This window comes from Hippoglossus stenolepis, chromosome 20 (genome assembly GCF_022539355.2).
Source record: "Hippoglossus stenolepis isolate QCI-W04-F060 chromosome 20, HSTE1.2, whole genome shotgun sequence".
NCBI classification, from domain to species: Eukaryota; Metazoa; Chordata; class Actinopteri; order Pleuronectiformes; family Pleuronectidae; genus Hippoglossus; species Hippoglossus stenolepis.
The window spans coordinates 1004110-1024184 of NC_061502.1; the positions used below are offsets into that span (position 1 = coordinate 1004110).

A 20075-nucleotide genomic window follows, 5' to 3' on the forward strand; every position below is an offset into this window, starting at 1 on the left:
TTTCCAAGGAATCGACAAAGTTCCTCCACAGATGACATCACCCAACTTATTGACAAGTTGCAACATATCAGTGTAAAACATAAAATATAATGAAATGTTGTTAAATGTGTAAAATATGCAGTGACCCTTTAAAATCTTTGACCTATTAATATCTGTCCATGACAGTCTTAGCTGGTGGTAGGTGATATCTGTCATGAGCCTACCTTTGTTCTGCCATCTAGTGGATAAAATAATATACCAGACATAATAATAATAATCTGAGTGGAGCATCACAAAGACACGCAAACATTCAGAATAGATTTTTTTTTATCATTTTTACAAATAACTTATCCGTTACAAAGAAAGTTTTCCCAGCTAAAATCAAATGTTCAAAAAAAAAAAAAAACACTTTAGATATCCAAATGATTTTTTCCATTTAATAAAACATGAATAAACTGCCTCTTCACACCAAGGTGCAGATAAAGCTGAAAACTGGTTTCTTTGGTTTGGAAAAAGGAAAAGGTTTGATGTAAGTGCTTAAGAGACAATAATTCATCTTCTACTCTTAAATGGGTTTATACAATAGTAAGGGTTTGGTTTTAAAAATGGCACTTGGATGTGACAAAATAGATTATCAATACAAATTGAATAAAGGCACTAATGCAAGGCATTTCACAAAGGTGGAAAAAAGGTAACTACTCCACAGTTAAGGTAAGTTAATGATAATAAGGAAACTTTAGGACCCCCCTTTGTCAATACACACTTAGGAGGATGAATGGAGCCAAATAAAAGGAAGAGTATACTAAGTGGACAGTAACGTAGTGCTTATATTTTGCTAAAAACATGAGGTCTTGTTTTTTGTTTATTTTTTTGCCTTGTCTGCAAAAACGGCGACATGTTGGACTTATATGTATATTTCTGTGTTATAGGAACAATTTAAACAGAAACACATTCACTGATCTGTGGACCTCACAGAAACCCAATTCAGGTGCCCAGCAACATGGACACTTTTCATCCAATCAGCTGTTCCAGGAGCACTATGACATTACTCTGCAGTGAAACCATGATTCTACTTGAAAATGAAAGTCTCTTTGCACTGAGGTGTCCTCGTCCCCAAACATTAAACCTACATTCCAGTTGTCAGATAAAATGGCAGTTTGTAATTTGCTTTTTGTCCCATTCCCTCCCCGACAGTCCTGAACATATTTGGTGTCCTGAAGAAAATAAAAAAAAAATAAAATAAAAAAAATAAAGACTCCTCCATGGCCTTCCACTTTGCTGCATCTGCAGATCGTACACAGGGAACTCAGCATTTTCACGAGCGATGAACGGACCTGGCAGGCGTAGCTTCATGATGACTGCTCTGTTCCTCTCCTTCTGCAAGGCTTCAACTCTCACAGATATCAAGTAAAAAGCTTAAAAAGGGAGCACGGTGCTTATTGATTTGAAAGAGGGAAACATAACAAGACAAAAAAAGTTAATAAAGTCTATAAAGCTATACTTACAGGAAATACAAGTGATTCATAGTGTGAGGAAGAAGGCTTTTAAGGCACATTCTAAATTATGTACAGTAAAAAGCTCATGGGGAGTTTCTGCCTCCGTGTACTGTACACAAAGCATGCAACTTAATTTCTTTTTTCAATAACTCATGACTGAAGAGACAGAAGAAGGAAACTGAAGGGGCAGGACAAGAGGCATGTTTTTGTTCCCCCTTTGACATCCTCTAGAAAAACAGCAAACAAACTTAAAAGTCCAAGAGTAGTCCGTTAGTTTGCCCTTCAGAAGGAGAGCGGTGGCTGAAAAGTTCCCGATCCCCCAGTCATGCCACCACAAAGGAAGAAAAACTAATGTATTCATTCAGCAAAAGGCACATTGGCACCTGTGTTGTGTGTGTGTGTGTGTGTGTGTGTGTGTGTGTGTGTGTGTGTGTGTGTGTGTGTGTGTGTGTGTGTGTGTGTTTTTGGGTGTGTGGGTGTGTGGGTGTGTGGGTGTGTGTGTGTGTGTGTGTGCCGTCACACTGCAGGGCCACGCTCGTAATACTGTAATTGGGAGCAGCGAGGTAGCCCAGGGCGCAAGTGTCACCCGTGGAGCAGAAACAAAGGGGGAAGTGACCCCACGCACTCCGAGTCTCTGAGGTGAGGTATCATCCGACTCTGGCAGCCTTTAGGAAAAAAAACAAGTTGTAAACACTATCCAGTCAAGCCTTCAGTGGACAGCATTCAACAAAAACCTTATAGAGGAAACAGAAAAGAGGAGAAAAATAAAACAAGGAGGCCGCACAATGCACAAAGACCACGCTCTGTCCCAGTTTTCATACACGTAGGGAAAAAAGAAAGAGAAGGAGGGAGCCCCTTTTCTATTCTTGTCTGGTGAAACACAGGTGGGCAGAGGAGATAGCGGCGCGGCGCAGCCTGGTTGGCTCAGAAGTGCCGCGGGAACTCGCACTGTTCACAGCGGTTGAGGGCGGGGTGGTTGAGGAAGGTGCAGGCTGTGCAGCTCCACTGCGTCCCCTCGTCCTCCTCCTGGTCTGCTACGGGCTTCACGATCTTACTGCCCGAGTCTGTGACAAGAACGAGGAGACGAAGAAGAGGGTCAGTGCAGGATAAAATAGGAACACTGTTGCCATAAAGAAATGTGCTTGGTCGGCATCAGTGTTTATGTACAGTACGTGTCAAGTCAGAAAACACTGCTCAGAGCATCCCACTGCCTCCACTGCTCTGCTTTCTACCCATAGGGCATCCTGCTGACATCACCCAGGGATGGGCAAAGACACATTCAAATGTATTTACAAATAAAATACCAAATACCCTAACAGTAAGTGAACGCCATGTATCAATATACGTTAGTGTATTTCTTTATTTAAAAAAAAAAAAAAACTTTTCCAAGGGAGCATGAAATCATCATCATTGCAAACCATTTATATATTGAGCGATTTGATCTATCCCTTCAGCAGCACACTGACCCAGCTGATTGAGAGGCATGCCATTCAACAGAGAGTTCAAAGAGTCTGACCTACAGAACCTGTTCGGTAATGAAGGGCCTACCTTGCACCAGCAACACTGACGACAATGTCAAACAAGTCATTTATAAGTAGACAACTGATGGCACCTTTAGCCATAGCAACTAGTTTCTAAGTAATCATTGAATCATCATTCGATTGCCGACGCAATAGCACAGAGTTATTTCAGAACAATTCTCACGAAACACAAAACACTAAGTTGTGAGCTACAACACACGTGGTGATTGGCATAACAACCTGTTGTTTCATGACTTTGCAGCACAAAGTTGTTAATGACAAACACGTGTGCGTTTACTTGATTAAACCATGTTGTGGCATTATAAAGTAATGTTGTACAACAACTCTGAAATGCGTCAGAGTTTTTTCCTGTGCACAATCGACGACAACTTAACATAGGCTGAAAGTAGCCAGCTAACATTAACTGTGAGGGCTGCTAACGTTACTCAGGTTAAATATTTAGTTGGAACACAGGAACTGTTGAGAATTGTAGCAATTTATGTTAAAAATCGATGGAGAGCTGCAACCAACACATTTCTCATCATGTGCTTCTTCTTCTTTGGGTCTGGCTTTGCGCTGGATCATCACATTTTTTTTAACCTCAATGTTTGGCAAGATACTGCACCCCAAATTGCCATTGACGTATAAATTATGTAAATGGTAGATTATTTTTATTAATATAGCGCTTTTTATTTATCTGCAATGAAGAGTTGATAGTCAATGTTTTTCATAAAATAAAACTGAATTTGATTTATTACTGGTCACGTGCGTGGCTTAATGAATGAATGAATAACTTAACTTGCTTTATTTTTTCATACATTGCATGTCAGCTGTTTCAGAGGTCTGTTAAGTAATCAACATAATCTTCAGACCCAAGTTCAGAACTTTTCAAAATAAAAGCTTTGTAATTCAGGTCCATATAAAGCATTTAAGAAACAATATGAACCTTGTGCTTTTACTTTGATGACTACTTACTAAAGAGGAAGTGAGATCAGTACCCGGTTTATTCGTGAATGTCTGTGTCAGTCCAATATGGTGAAATGAAAATAGTCAATTAATCAAAATGATCTGGAGAGACATATTATTGGCCACAGGCAGCCAGTTTCTGACCAATGCTGTAATTTATCTGAGGACATAGAAGAAGACACGTTCAACTGAGTCAGCAGATTGACTGTTGGCATACTGTACCACCCCCACTGACTGCTCCAGAGCGCTGGTCGCTTGTTTATTCAAATTTGGCACTGTAGCCTCAAAAATGTACGTAGTATCAGCTTTACAGAGAAACCCTTCTTTAAGTGCCAGTCTTGTAAACGTGGCTTTAATAACAAGGCAAGCTGGAGTTCTGACAGATATTACATGATGTAGTTAGTTATAATCTATCAATAGGATCAATAATACATCAAATAAAATGGTTGAAAGGAATGTCGACAAGGACATTTTGGAGTGATGACCTTATTAAACTTACCAATAGATAAAGTACCTTTGGGTTTGGGTTGGACAGGACCAAGGAATCCAATGTTGTCATAGAAGTTATGGATTGCACTGGGATTAAAGTGTGGTCCTGCAGATGGAAGGAAGCAGAGTGCCAAAAAGTTAACACCTGGAGTAAGAGCACACGTGTCCACTCAAATCATCACTGTGCTGCAGAGGGGACGGTGACGGGGACTAGCAAGATAATCATTATCATGTGCAGAGTTTAACAGCAATACAAAAAATATACATCTACAAATACACGCGGTAAACACATTAATTTCATGAAAAGGTGGAAACCACACAGATGCTGAGAGTAGAGTTTGCCTCAACTGGATGATTCCCTCAATATCCATCACTTCTCTATATTTACCATAAATCTAAATTCTACTTTGTAAAAATATACATTTTACAAGATGAGTGTGACACAGAATTGATATCTGCATAAATCCCATTTTCGTGTCGCCACAGACCTTCCTTCACCTGTGTAAACCAGCTGGCTGGTGGCAACAGCAGAGTGTTGCCAGGGGACCAATAAATCCCTTGTTACCAACCAGGAAAGGGATGCAATTCAGGAAGGACTGGTGCTTTACAGTACAATGGCAGCACCATGACTGTGTGCCAAGAGGATGTGAGCAGGCCTGACCTATGTGCTACAGCTGCAGGTCCAGAGTCACACTTAATAACTTACTGTTAACTTTATTATTAAACAAAACAGATCGGCACATCAGCTGGATGCCAGTAGAAAATTCCAAAATACCAGTATTAAATGTTATATTGCAAAGAAAGGAAAGATAGACAGATTCTTACCTCTTGTTTGAAGGAGATCAATTTCTTTGGTGAGGCAGTCGATGTCGATCTGCAGTAACCTGTTTTTGCATCGCAACTGCTTCATTTCCTCGATCTGACAGAGAAGGACACCAGAAGCTCAAAGTTTGTCCTCAGACACAAGACATTAAGACATCAAGGTTTTGAGAGCGGAGCAGATCTACGACAGAGTCAAGGAGGAGAGCGGCTCCACTCTCCAGCGCTGGCTCGCCTCAGTAAACAACACTAAACCAAAGAGCTACTGAGCTCAGCAACAGCAGCGAATTAACCTGCCACAGCCCATCTCTTCCTCTGCTCACTCAGACTGTTTTAGCTGGCAAAAACAGCTGACTCGACAAAAAGCCAGGAGCACATCATCTGAACCAGAGAGGTTTCAACAAACTCACGGCTGTAAATCTAAGACCAAGATGAAACGGAGCAGACATTAAATATTAAAAACATGTTCAATTTGTGATTATATGTTCTCTGAAGTAGCTGCAGAGGCTGCTGCTGTTTGAACTGTGGAGTGAATTTGATCTCGACTGTGTGCTCTGTCAGTCTGAAAATGTGGAGAGATATCAGCCAAATCATAAACAGACCCTGTAATCAGCACGGATGTGAACAAGAGTGGTGGAGTGACCCAGATTCCATTTATCTCTTGGTAATAACCAGAAAAACATGTATTTGCAGTTATGAAGAAGATGTCTGAAGACTCTTAATCACAGACCTTTACTGCAAAAATCCTTACAAACTTGTTTTGTAAATAGATTAATGTGGCATTGAATGATGTTGGTGAGAGGCCCTCGACATCTTGCCATAAAAAGTATCCCAGTTTTGAAGCAGACAACCAACTTGGTAATATCACACTGCATCTGATTTCTGTCTGTCAGAATCTGTGAACTGAGCTTACAGAAGGAATTTGGGAGGCTGAGTTGGATCTTTCCAGCCGTCTCCTGGTCAGGTCGTTCTCCATCTCGTTCACCTCCTCTTTTAGCTTCTCCAGCTTCTTCTTTTTTATCTCCAACTCGTGCCACAGCCTCTCCATGCGCGCCTTCTGATGGACCAACAACGCTGGAGGAAGAAGCAAGAGCACACAGAGACTGTTACCGTTTTTACAGACAATGCAAATCTGTTTAGTGAATAAAAAATTCAAAATGTTATAAATATTATTGGCAATATTGTTTTATTGATAACTATAAAATAGAAAATCTAAGCGGGGAACAAAACGAAAATTGTTGGTGACAACAAAACCTTTCAGGTACATTTCTGTGGAAATGATAACCCTAACCCCCAAACACAACCTACAAACACCAGCCAAACCAGTTCTGAGCATAATTGCCTGTGCAAAACAACTCACTGTAAGGAGAGAAGGGGGAACTACACAGATTCCTTCCTGTTGTCTTTCAATATGTTTCATCACCTACTGTGGTAAAATGAGGAGATCATTCTTACCCCAGTGAGCAAACTGCTGCAGGCAAGTTCTGCTGTAGAACATAGTGTTTAATACAGAGCCTGAACCATGCACATGATCTACTCCTGTCTCTACAGCCCCTTTCTCATTCATTCATTCAATGTGCTCAAGTTGAACTGCTGCCTGCTTCCTCAATACACACTATAATGAGAGAGTGCAACAGCTAAATGTCAAAAATGTGACTGTAAATGTTTATACTGAACACAAAAGGCCAAATGTTGCTCGTTTCGGTTGGTTTTAACAAATTTACATCTTTTGAAATGGCACTGAGATTTTGTATGTTGTGTTTGTACGTGGGGAGAACGGGGACAGAGCCTGGAGAGGGAAAGAAATGAAACCAAAGCAAGTTATTACATGTTGAGTACAGACATTGTCGTAGAGGATTACGAAAATAAATTGGATGCAGTGTCTGGTGGTGGCATCACAGCAGTGTGAACTTTTTTTTACTCTGTGTGTTTATCAGGTTGTGTTAAATCAGTGTTAAATCAGTGTTAAATCAGTGGAGCAGCCAGACATCTTCAAGCAGCTGTGTTAATCACATGTTTACTTCATGTTAAGACCTACAGTTTTACTTTGTGTCATTGTGACAGCCTACATCTCTGACTCTGTGGTTCACACACTTATTTTCTAAATTACCCGTTTTGTACATGTCAGAAACATGTACAAAACTTGCATTCAGGTTGTTTTATCATGACTTTCTCACTTACTTGTTGCTTTCACTGCTGTTGTTGTTTTTTATTGAACTTGAGCTCTATAGAACTGAGCCAAAGTATGGCAGCCTACATCATGCGATTATTTTTCATTTAACAGCTGTTCATTTATAAACCTATGTTGTAAGTTTTTTTAATACATGGTAGCTTGAAAGTGTTAGGAGCAAACCACTAATGAACATAAACAAGGCTTATATCTTTTGGCACCAGATGTGAGGTTGTTTGATTGACCCAAATACATTATGAGTGCTTAAATGATAATAATATAATCATATAATTATTATTATTCTGCTGTCAGACAGAAAAAGGTGAATGGGGACAATTAATACATTTATGTTTGATTAACAATTATGTGGTGACAGGAGCATCTCTGGATTTGATTTGTGGCAGGAAGTCAGCTGCAAATATTATAATTGCAAAGTACTTTGTGACAAATAAATCACTGAACAACAGCTCAACAAAAGCCGCATTGCTCCACATTGTATAAAATCAATATGTGGCCATCAATGTTGATACTATGCTGGGCCTCCACAAATAAATTAATGTATGGGAAATATGGCACAGCTACACAAATGTTTTATTACATTTTCTATTCCCAAGCCAAGAAAAGATAAAATAAAGGGAAACTGGGCTGATGAGGGTCGGTAGCAGAGGCAACATCTCGTCTAGTGTGAAGCCCCTCTTAGTTGTTCTCACTGCAGTGCTGGAGCCACAGCCAGTGACTTATACAGTCAAAAGCCCAAAAAAGGCAACAACAGTGAGCTCTGATACATTTGACTCATGCTACAGAATCTGCCAGTCTCAGGGGCTAATGGAGAAAACACAGCATTTAGTGTAGAGGACTCACACTATAGTCATCTCACAAGCCCTTACTCGGCGAGTCACTCTTATCTACCTCATGGAGATGGAAATGCAAATGAGTATTTCCTCACTGACTGAACATTAGCGACAGCAAGTATACACAACTTGGCTCAAGAAATGTATTACAGTCATGTTATGGAAAGTGTCTCCTAAAACCACGAAGAATACTTTTATTGTAAAATTGCTTTCTTGGCAGGATGTAGTGGAAAAACCATTAAGGTCTACAGCTGGTAGCAAAGAACTATATTTACTATTTATAAAAATCTGGCCTTTCGCCTCAACAAGGCACGAATGGCTACAGAGGAAGTGCACACTTCAGGCCACTTGACATTTGCTAAACAACCAATAAACAGTGAAGCAAACTGTTCTAACAGAACATCAGAAGTGTACTTCATAAAAGGATTCACCGTGCAAACTAGTTTGGAATTTTTTTTTTTTGCTTGCTACAAGCTGTGTTGTTACCTCTTTATCTACGGCATGTATTTGGAGGCCTTTAAGAAAAAGAGCTGAGCTGAGCTTCCTCAAAATGCTAGCAATAACGTTGAGCATTAAAAACATAATCAAAAGCTGTTTTTTTACAGGGTTTGTAATTTAATATTGTATTTAGAATCTTCTATTGAGTATGAACATAAATACTTAAACGTTCCTTAGGCAATCATTAAAGGTTCAGTGTGTAGAATTTAGTGACATCTAGTGGTGAAGTTGCAGCTGAATACCCCTCACCTCACCCTCCCCTTCCAAACATGCAAGAGAACCTATGGTAGACTTCAGTTGTCATAAATACTCAAAAGGTGTTTAGTTTGACTAGTTTGGACTAGTGTAAAAAACATGGCGTCCTCCCTAGAGCGGACCTGGTCACGATGTTAATATAAAATATATAAATATAAAAGGGCCCATTCCATGATAAAGAAAATGACAATTTGTACAATTTAGATGAAACACACTAGTGAAAAAAATCACTGATATTATTTTATAATGAATTTCTGCCAATAGATTCCTCTCACCTAAATCTTACACACTGGGCCTTTAATGCTTAGTCTTGTGCTTTTGTTTTCACTGGGAAATAAGAAGTGACAGGCTACTAGAAAGATTACTAACACAGTGATGATACACAGCATTGCTCACCTTGTGTGTACGCCGCATCATCGGAACTCATGCTGAGTCTGCGAGGCTCACTCGGCCTGTCCCCGTGTGCTGACAGTGGGTCTGAAAGATTGAGGGGGTCTGGCTCCACAAAGTGGTGGTCTGAGGGTAGGCTGAGGAGGTTGTTGGGCTCAAAAGTAGGAGACACTACCCCAGGGGACACAGCTGGTGGCTTATTGGGGGACACTGTGATTTTAAAAGTGTATTTGGTGTTGGGCTGAGTCACCACCACACGAGGGGAAGAAGCTGTGCCTCCTCCTCCCACAGACGCACGAGACTTAGGTGGATGGTGGTGGATGTAAGCGGGGCCCATGCTTACTTGGCCTCCCATGTTCCTGGGCCCTGATGGCCCCTGCAAAGGTGGGTTGGCTGAGATGTAGACTGTGGGAGGATTCCTTCCCCCACCGTAGTCGCTCGAGGCATTGGCAGAAATGTAAAACTTGGGTTGGGAGCGGGAGCCGCCTGAGGCCACGACAGCCTCCTCAGAGGGAGTGGTAGCAGCAGTAGGTGGGCTGGCAGAGATGTAAACAGTCGGCTGGCTGCGGCTCAGACCTGGGCATCCGATTGACAGAGGGGTGGTGGGGACAGTAGCCACCCCCGTCGAGGAGGACGAAGAGGCGGGACAGGAGGAGGAGGTGGAGGATGAACGGGGCCCACTGCTTGTCCGCAGCACAGCTGTTGTGGTTGTGGAGTTGCTCCTCTGAGGAGATTCAAGTTTGATCTCTATCTGATTCTTCCGTGGGCCAGTGGAGATGTTCTGGATGTTGTACTGGCTGATGGTAGAAGAAGTGGGCATGACAGAGGAGGAGGAAGATGAGCATGAGGAGACACCGGAGGAAGAGGCCTGGCTTCCAGTGGGAAGAATGGAGGGGGCCTGGGGATTTGTGGGGGAGCTGATGGGCATGTAGACATGAGAGGTCTGGTGGCCCTGGGTCTGGTGCTGTGAGGTATGTGAAGAGGAGGCGAGCTGAGGGCCGGACCAGGAGCCAGACAGGGAGGAGGGGTGTGAGATCTGGTAGATCTGCTGCTGGGGCTGGGAAGTGGGGCTGTACTGGGCCCTGCTTCCTAACTGCTGGTTCTGCCGAGTTGTACCGGTCTGGCTAACATAGGGCCTGATATAGATAGAGTTACCCTGTGGACTGCTGAGGCCCGACTGTGGCCCGCCATGTATGTGCAAGGAAGTGGGGGTGTTACGGCCTGTCTGGATATTGGGGGCTAGCGTCACTGTAAAGGGGTTGTAGCGTGGCGTCTGTTGGGCACCCATAGTTGTTCCTTTGACACCCAGAGGGTAAAGTCCAAGGTGCTGTGGAGGCTGCGGTTTGCGCGTGGGTTCCATCCCACCAAACACATTGAGGCTGGATGGCACCTGCACTGAGGCTGACTGGGACTCCTGCTGAAAGAAGTCACTATTTGGGGCCTGGCCTGTCTGGAGGGGCCCGTCACTCGGGCTGTGAGCCAGAGTCCGACTGCCGTTCATTCTCAGGCCGTCCCGAACCGGGGCCACATGCACATTCTGAGACTGCAGTCCCAGGTTCAGCTGGGTCATGTGATTACGGAGCCTGGTGAAGCTGGGATCGTCAGAAAAGCTGAGATTTCCTTCTTCACTGTATAGGTAGCCCGGGCTGACTTGAGACAAGTATTCACAGCAGGCGTCTAGGTTGTTGTTGTTCTGAAGGAAGAAGAGAGAGAGTGGAAATATTATGCAATGTTTATGTTTCACATGGGCCAACGTAAGAGCCTGTTCAGACACAGTCATAAGTGATCCAATCAAAAGTGGACAGCGCCAAGTTCAGGTGTGAACACACCCAGGACACCTTGTTGACACATTTGAGATCCTATCATTCAGGCCCTGTTTAGACTCAATGGCTTTATAATTAAAACTGTGCGTAGAATTCATACTAAAAGTGTATATGCGAACAATGGCCGAAAATGCCATACGCAAAACAAGATTCAGATTTATAAAACTGTGCGCACGCTCACCGAAAGGCCATGATCCCTGCCTTATATCCCACCCTCTACCCGCCCACATTCAACCATAAATGGTCAATGCAAAGCACCTCGTGAGTATTAGATTAACCTGCTGACCAATCATGGAATCATGGATTCAAGTGATTTGAAGAAGTAGCACAATTTACTGAGCCGGACATCGAGGTGTTTGTTAGTGAATTGGATATGAAGGAAGCCATTGTGTGGTTGGAACAGCAGTGATATCATTAATAAAAGAAAGTGGTAACGTGTTGCTACTGCGTTAATGTAATTAAAGCGAGTGGGAGTGAATATGACAGAGAGGACAGTGCAAGAAATAAAAAAGTGGTCAGATTAAAAAATATATATTTTTCTCATCATCAGAATATGATGCAGGATTATTAAATTCAGAGACAGCTGTGATATCCCAAATCTCTAACTGTAAAAGAATTGTATTATTTCCCAAAAGTAAAAATTATACAGTGTTATTCGTATCAAACTGTCGGCTAATTAACCCAGAGAGATGAGAACTTGTGTTTGTACTGGGATGGTTTGGTTCCATTGTTAGGTCTGTGTAATACTGGACTCAGCACAAAGATCCAAGATCACAGCTCTATAGATTCTCTATCAGCTTAAGATTCAGTCATCATTATGGGACAGGAAATTGTCGTGGTCGTTGACCACTCTTTTCAAAGCTAATCATTTAATTTGCGTACTTTTCTATCAGTGCCAGTGCATCCATCATGCAGCATTACGCACGAGTGTCACTGCAGTATTTACTGTATGTAAACAGCAATCAGACCGATTGGTATCCTAACCTCCATTCTGGGACATAATTGGGACATTTAAAGGTGAACACACAACTATTTTTTGTAAATGGTCTCCAGTGTGCTCTATGTGCCTGACAGCAGAGTCATGTTCACTGCAGCGACATGCACATTGTATGAAAACTGCAGTCGTACTTGGTGCTAGGCCCATTGTTATAAGAAGATATTCTTAAAAACTATTATTCCCTCGGTTCTGTAACTTATTTTTTGCTATTTTACAATAATTAGCTTTAAGTTATCTTTTAAAATTGAAGCTTATGTCACACAAGTAACGCTGTTGGTTTTAATGTTGATTAGGGTTGTGGTGACGCGTCGATGTAATCAATTACATAAATACATCGACTCGCAGAACGTGCTTTGACGCCTCGTAAGGAAGGTGGCTGCAGTCAAGGCATCGATTCACCTGAAGAGCAACCTGCACACTTTTTCTCGCACTTACGGTAGTCTTATTTTAACCTGTGCAGCTTTTTCCGTCTTTACGGTAGTAAATCCTGGCAGCAGATTGTAAAGTTCACTTTTCTCACTGAACAAGAGACAGTGGGAACAAAGAGGAAAGTTAAAGCTGTTTAGTTGATAATGTTTGTAGAGATTGTTTATATGTGAAATGTAGTAACATTTTTTTAATTAAGCACTTTATTTTAAGATGCCTTTCAAAAGCACTTTTTTTTTAAAAATGCAAACCTTATTTTACTTGAAATGAGAAAATAATATTTATTTATAATTAGAGTACAGTTCAATTCAGTGTGAAAATTAATAATAAACATTGTTGAAATACTATTGAATTATACTTACTTTATTTTATTTGACAGTTTTTTAATTCATACAGACATTAATACAAAACTAGACTACTTCAAGATTATTATTTTTGATAGACTAAACTTGAATTTAAACAGTGTTTTGATATTCCTCCAGAAAGTTACTTGAATTTTACTTTGGTTTTCATTTATTTTGTTGTTGGATAGCTTAATGTAGATTGATCTTTTCCTTTTACTTGACTGGAACAAGCTCACACTAAATTATTTTGGAGAGGTATGGGACGGTAAAAGCAGTTCAGACTGGGCTGTTTTTTGTTGTGGAAAAATGCCTTGTAGTGCATACTTTGTTTTCTGTCAGATTTGTTTGCTTTTAAGAGAAGATTATTGAATAAATATAAATGACACAAGTTTTTTTAAGACAACTAAAATGTTGGATATTTTAAGGGGTCTACATCTTAACAATTGACAGGTCAGTGTGTTTGAGAGACAGCGGCTGGGGACACATTTTCTGTCTGAGCCTGTCCGAGCCCTAGAGAAAACTAACAGAGCCCAGCCCTAACCTGACAGGCATTTGGCTAGTTCGGTGGCGCTAGCTCTGCTGCTATAGCAATGTTTGCATTGCAAAAGACATTGACCCCTTAAGTTTGGTTTTTGGTGCCGCCTTCAGGTGCTGTTGAATAACCTAAACACTACACAGGGTACAACCAAGCTAAAGTCCCCAGGCGTACACAGTTTACCCATTTACTAAAGCCTAGGGGGCTGTTCTTCTAACATATTTTAAATTAATCACATCTGTATCATAGACATGCATAAAAACACATTAATAACGGACTAATCTGTATAGTCAGACTGGATAAAAACAACATAATATGGTCTTCCAAAACAGAAGTGACATACATAATTAATTGCATATAGTGGGGGGAGGAGACACATTTGTATGCCAGGTGTGAACTGACAAACTTGGAAATTTCTACCTGTGACCAGATATTTCGGACAGATGTTGATACCAGGTCTAACAGGGAGTAAGAGAAATTATCACAAGAAGTGAAGAACGACTGGCCTTGCTGTTATGCCCTTACAGGATTACTAAAATCTTTATTTCTTTGTGAATGCTTTGTAAATTCTTATTTTGTGAATACAACCAAATTTCTGCTGGGTTCGGAGGGTTTCAACCTGCTTACCTGCAGAACACACTGGGAGACAACACCCTCTGGGACTTCAGGGAACTTCTGGCGCAGGTCATGCAAAACCTGAATGTCAATCTGGTGGCTTCCCTGGGCCATTCGTATGTTACCGCGTCAGGACTTCTGTTCAGTTCAGCGCACTGGGGCGTCAATCGTGGCAGCAAGTTGCCTTCATCTTGAACATTTTCTGAATGGAAACAAACAAAGACAGGAAAGCACCTGATGACAATTCTGTACATATAAGTACATATGATTTAATTAAAAAGTTCACAGACGCCAACCATTCTCTAGTCCATACTCAGAAGGGAAGCTTCACATATTCATATCAGTCAATGGAAAAGTAAGAGAGAGGAGCACAAAGACTTGACAAGCTCCAGAAATGTCCACAGTGGAGTCCAGACCTCTTCGCTTAGATGCTATTTACAACAACAGAATGATCTCTAGAGCTGCAGGGCAATGCACTGTTTTTGCCACTTACTGTCTTACACACATGGATCTGTAATCATCCATTAAGCCTTAGTTGACCACAATAAAAGGCTTTCCCAATTGCATACTTCCTGCACATACAGTGCAACTAATTAATTCAGGTTTAAACAGGACAATGATGCGTTAACTTGTGTGCAGCATTTTCATTTGTGCTCGTGCTCCAAGTTGCCAATGTAGATATTTCTGCTCCTTAACAAAACACCATTTACAGACAAACCACCTGGTGAAGTGTCTCTACACCAATAATGGCTGAAAATACGCAAAAATATAATTCATAAATATTGTTTACCAGCTATCTGTTGGAAAATGGACACATTCAAACTAACCTTGAGGCTATAATATATAGAGGTGTGCATCTTTACGAGCCTCACGAAACGATTACGATTCAGCAGTCAACGTTTAGATTCACAACGATGCATTTCAATGTATCACATCCACAATATTCTATATTACTGCACAAGGCTGCTTTTTCATCAATTAATACGACCAGTCAGACAAACATGAACTCCGTTTATATTTAGAAAGTGCTTTAAAAAGTATTATAGACTGTTACTGTTATTACAATTGTGCCATAATTTACAAAATAAGGTTTTCAATTCAAAAATCAGACCACAGTAAGTCTATGACAGTGGTCAGTGCTCTCCACACTGACTTGACATCCATTCAGTTTGCACTTCTGTGCTGCACCTAAGGTTTAAAAGGACAAACTCTGAATATAGCCTTTATTGTATAAAGGTGGCACCGCCTGGCCCCCCCTTAGCAGCACCACTGCACTGAGGCGCATTACTCCGCGGGTCAAAAACAGATTGTGTTCCTCTGATGTTTTCTAATCACTCACACTAAGAACTGATCTTTATAATAACCTGCTGAATTCATGTTTACGTTCTTGGATAGACGGGGCGTCATTTCATCTGTTAAAACACTGCGTTAAGTCAAAATCTACTGGAAGAACTTCTGTCTGCAGGAGTGTGTGTGTGTCCCCGCTCGTCTCTGTCCCTCCTCACACATGAACTGTTAATCACGTGTATTTAGTTATTAATTGATGGTGTCGGATCATGACTCCGTATCGTTCCGTCACTTTAACCCTGATGTCCTGACTGTAGAGAATCAAACAAACACAAAGTAAACATCAGCCCTGTACATGTCCTTATAACTTGTAATCTGTGATGGTGTTTATGTAAAGTGAGCGCAGGCCAGAGGGGGAGTGAGGAGGAAGCAGAATCCGACAGAGACTCTGACACAGGACGACCGGACCTTTAATGAGCGTTTGTCTGATCTGTAAGCCGCGGTGTTATAATTATTCAGCGGCAGGACATCACTTAAACATTGATCGTAGCGGTAAAAATGTATTGATTATGTTCCGTCTCTGCATCGATGCAGAGTTGTCCATGTCTGCATCGCGATGCATCGTAAAAATCAAGAAATTTCCACACCTCTTATAATATATTCTCCCATCAACTCTTGAATCAACTTTAACTTTCTTCTCTTTCAAGCTCTTCAAAAATCTTAGTTCTGTGTTTCACTGGTAGTTATTATTAAATCATCTTGTGCCAATATATCAGTCAAACCAAACAAGAATCAACAGACTTAATGCTGCTAATAAGTCTATACCCTTATGGCTGTGGCTGAGGGGTGGAGCGGTCGTCCTCCAACCTGAAGGTCGGCGGTTCGATCCCCGGTCTTCCCCATCTTCATGCCCATATCCTTGGGCAAGATGCTGAACCCTGAATTGCCCCTCATAGAACAACAAAGTGCTGCTAATAGATGCACTGTATGAATGTGTGTGTGTGAATGGTTGCATGTAAAACTGTACTGTAAAGAGCTTTGAGTGGTCATCAAGACTAGAAAAGCTCTATATGAATACAAAACCATTTACTATTTATGCGAGAGGAAAGTGCTTTTGCTGTATCATTGGTGTGATACTGCACACTGTTTAGTGAAGAATAACTATTACAATAATATCAAAATAAGAATAATAATCAAACAATAATTACATTGCTGAAGGTAAGTCAAATAATCATTAAGGTGAATTATCAGAAAATCACTTGGTTATTTCTCGAGATTTGCTAAATGTTTTAATACACTTACTGAAATGTTGTTGAGAGCAGGTTAAGTATCTATCGAACTGCAAAGCTCCAAAACCTTCCTTTTCAGGATGTACTATTACCCGGCGCTTCAAGATGCAAAATCTAGTCTCTGCTTCAGGGGGAAGAAGGTTTATTGATTTAGTCTGCCTTCACTGCAACTGACGGGATGGAATACACATCAGAAACACAAAAAGACAAACATTTGAATCCATGCCTTTCTACAACAGTTTCAGAAAACTTATTATAACCTTCATGAAAGAGGGATGTATTGCAGCACTGCAGCATTAGACTTATTTTTAGCTGCTGTAGCTAACTAACATGTGAGTGTACATTTTTAACGTTGGCTATTGAGAAAAATGTGTTGCTGGTAGGGTGTTCACCAACAGTTGTGCTTGGTTGTTTCCTATCCTTCTGTGCATAAAGTACTCATTCCTGGGTGCTGGCCAAGGCAAACGCACTCCTTGCCCAAGTGCAACTGCACAGGAGCAGCCTGTGGCTGAGAAAAAAACTTAGTGTAATTTACTTCCTGGAACCAAATTTATAGCAGTGTGTCCAGGACATGGTTTTTGGGGACTAGAAAGACAGACAAGAGTGACATGGATCAGAACAGACATGAGAACTTGCCATGTCTTGTGTTACCCCACACTTTTCTTCTGACCGCAGTCTTATGAAACAGCTTCCTGTGGGAGTTTCAGGTATTCAAAAGACCGGAACATAACCTTGTTCCTGTCTATACAGATCAATATAGTGTGGTGCAGTGTTGGCAAACTTCAGAGAAAGTGAATTAAAACAATCCGGAACTAAACTTAGAGACACTTGAATACACTTGTTTAATGATGAAGAACAGCCAAGAGTGTTTCAAATCATATTTCATATCCTATTTCTGCCAAGAGAAATGTTTTTATCCAAGCAGCTATGTGTCTGTCTTATCTAGGCGTTAAATACATGTAATGTCACAACTGAAAAGTCATAAATCAGCTTTGCAAAACATCTGTGAGTAGCTGATAACAGGAGGTGCCATTTGGCTGCTGTCAATAGTAGGGTGCCAGCTGTAAGAAGGAGCCTTAACACAGAGACACCTGAAGCTCTATTCACAAACACTGAGAATACTCTCAAAAAACTCTCAAGTTGCTTGGTTGATTTGTATCATTGCTAAGTTTGGCACATTTTTTAAAAGGTGTTGATCATATTCATGGGATGGAAAGTGAAATTGATTGGCAAAAGGAATTTGCCTCTAGACATCGTGTAGTTAATATGTTAAATGGCCTGTGTTTATATAGCGCTTTTCTAGCCTTGATGACCACTCGAATCGCTTTACTGTACAGTTTTTGCCATTTACCAATTCACACACACATTCATACAGTGCATCTATGTGCAGCCCATTTCTCTATAGCCGTTTTCAGACATATCCTACAACGCAGCAGGAGATTCCCTTCACTGATGTGTTCACAACAGTAGCAAATCCTCTGCATTATTCAGGTGAGAAGTGGTGCAGCTGAGTAAAGCAGGCAGAGGCAGAAAGTCATGTATTAATTCCGTTGTGGAGATCATGTGATTTTCTTGACAACACACAGACAGTGCCTGCTCTTATCACCACAAACTCTGGACATCTTTGTCGGTGTCTTCTACATGTATGACACCACTTTTTCACCGGGAGATATTTGTTTTCATTTTGTTTGTATTTTCAGTTTTGCGTCTGTCGCCTGTTAGAAGCGTCAAGATTTGGTTTATGTTCCTGAATAAACGGGGCGTCGTTTCTTCTGCAACAAAGAAGAAACAAAGCGCTGCGTCATAATCTGCGGAAGGAACTTCTGTCTGCAGGAGTGTGTGTGTGTGTGTGTGTGTGTGTGTGTGTGTGTGTGTGTGTGTGTGTGTGTGTGTGTGTGTGTGTGTGTGTGTGTGTGTGTGTGTGTGTGTGTGTGTGTGTGTGTGTGTGTGTCCGCTCGTCTCTGTCCCTCTTCACACACGAACTGATAATCACATGGGATAGCCACCATCTAGTCCTATATTCTAAAATAGTTATTAATCGATGATGTCAGATCATGACTCCGGATCGTTCCGGTCATATTAAATCTGATGTCCTGACTGTGCGCGTCATGTCTCGTGGTGTGTAGCAGGTTTAAACATGTGTCTCATAAACTCTGGACTGACTCAAACAAACACAAAGTAAACTTCAGTCCTGTACGTGTCCTAATAAAACCTATGAGACAAACTGTGATTTGTGAATATGGGCTATACAAATAAAATTTGATTGATTGATTGATGATAATAACTTGTGATCAGTGATGGTGTTTATTGTTAAAGTGTAAAGTGAGCGCAGGTCAGAGGAGTGAGGAGGAAGCACACTCTGACAGAGACTCTGACAGAGACTCTGACAAAGGACTACCGGAACTTTAATGAGCGTCTGTCCTGATCCTGAATCAGCGGGGTTATAATTATTCAACGGTGGAAAACGGCTGAAACAATGAACGTAGCTGAAAACATGATTATGTTCAGTCACTGCATCGTGCAGTCATCCTTCTGATGTGGGCGTAACTCTATTCCAGCCAAATGATTGGTTTGGCACTATTCTCATTGGCTGTTCATTCTGTCCGTCAAAACATGTCTTAAATTTCTATCGCGGAAAGGTTATATCGCGATAATTATCGATATTGATTTATCGCCCAGCCCTAACCGACACTAATCAGAAGTTATCAGGACACACACACACAGGCTGCAGACGGGAGGAAACTACTTCCCACAGATTATCACACCACGCAGTTTTTTTAATGCCCCGTTTATCCAGGAACATAAATATGAATTCAGCTCTAAGTGTGAGTGATTGTGTGAGTGATTAGAAAGAACATTGGAGCAGAATCTCTTGTTGACCAGCGGAGTAATGTGCCTCAATGCTGCCAAGGGGGGCCAGGCGGGGCCACCCTAATAAAATAAAGGCTAAAGATGCAGCACACAAGTCTGAATGAATGTTAAATCAATGTGGAGAGCACTGACCACTGTTACAGACAGACTGTTTTGGTCAGATTTTTTAATTGAAAACCTTCTTTGTAAATTACAGCACATTACTGTAATAACAGTCTTAAATACTTTTTTAAAGCACAAATCATAAGGCTAGTGAAGATGCACACTTCTTGTAGTGATATATCATGTGTGGAAATAAAATTCTTTGATGCATCGATAATCGTTTCATCATCAAATCATAGCCTTCTGAATCGGAATCGAATCGTGAGGGGCCCAGAGATTCCCACCCCTAGAGGCAGACACAGTTTATTGTATTGTGGGGGTGCAGCACACGACGGCTGGGCCACAGATCTGCT

The 20075-nt window shown here is 41.2% G+C and overlaps 1 protein-coding gene across 2 annotated transcripts in view; it reads right to left on the reverse strand.

Annotated features, from left to right (window-relative positions):
- Window positions 1-288: 288 nt before the first annotated feature.
- Window positions 289-20075, reverse strand: part of tab2 (TGF-beta activated kinase 1 (MAP3K7) binding protein 2) — a 47762-nt gene continuing 27975 nt past the window's right edge. Inside the window, exons 2-7 of one of the 2 annotated variants that reach the window (XM_035143490.2) lie at window positions 14186-14375; window positions 9440-11126; window positions 6183-6343; window positions 5276-5369; window positions 4476-4556; window positions 289-2539 (exon numbers count right to left, since the gene is read on the reverse strand). In XM_035143490.2, the coding sequence (XP_034999381.1) occupies window positions 2400-2539; window positions 4476-4556; window positions 5276-5369; window positions 6183-6343; window positions 9440-11126; window positions 14186-14287 (2265 nt within the window). In that variant the 5' untranslated portion in view covers window positions 14288-14375 and the 3' untranslated portion in view covers window positions 289-2399. Of the gene's footprint in view, window positions 2540-4460; window positions 4557-5275; window positions 5370-6182; window positions 6344-9439; window positions 11127-14185; window positions 14376-20075 lie in introns of both variants that reach the window. The other variant, XM_035143489.2, reaches the window with a different exon arrangement.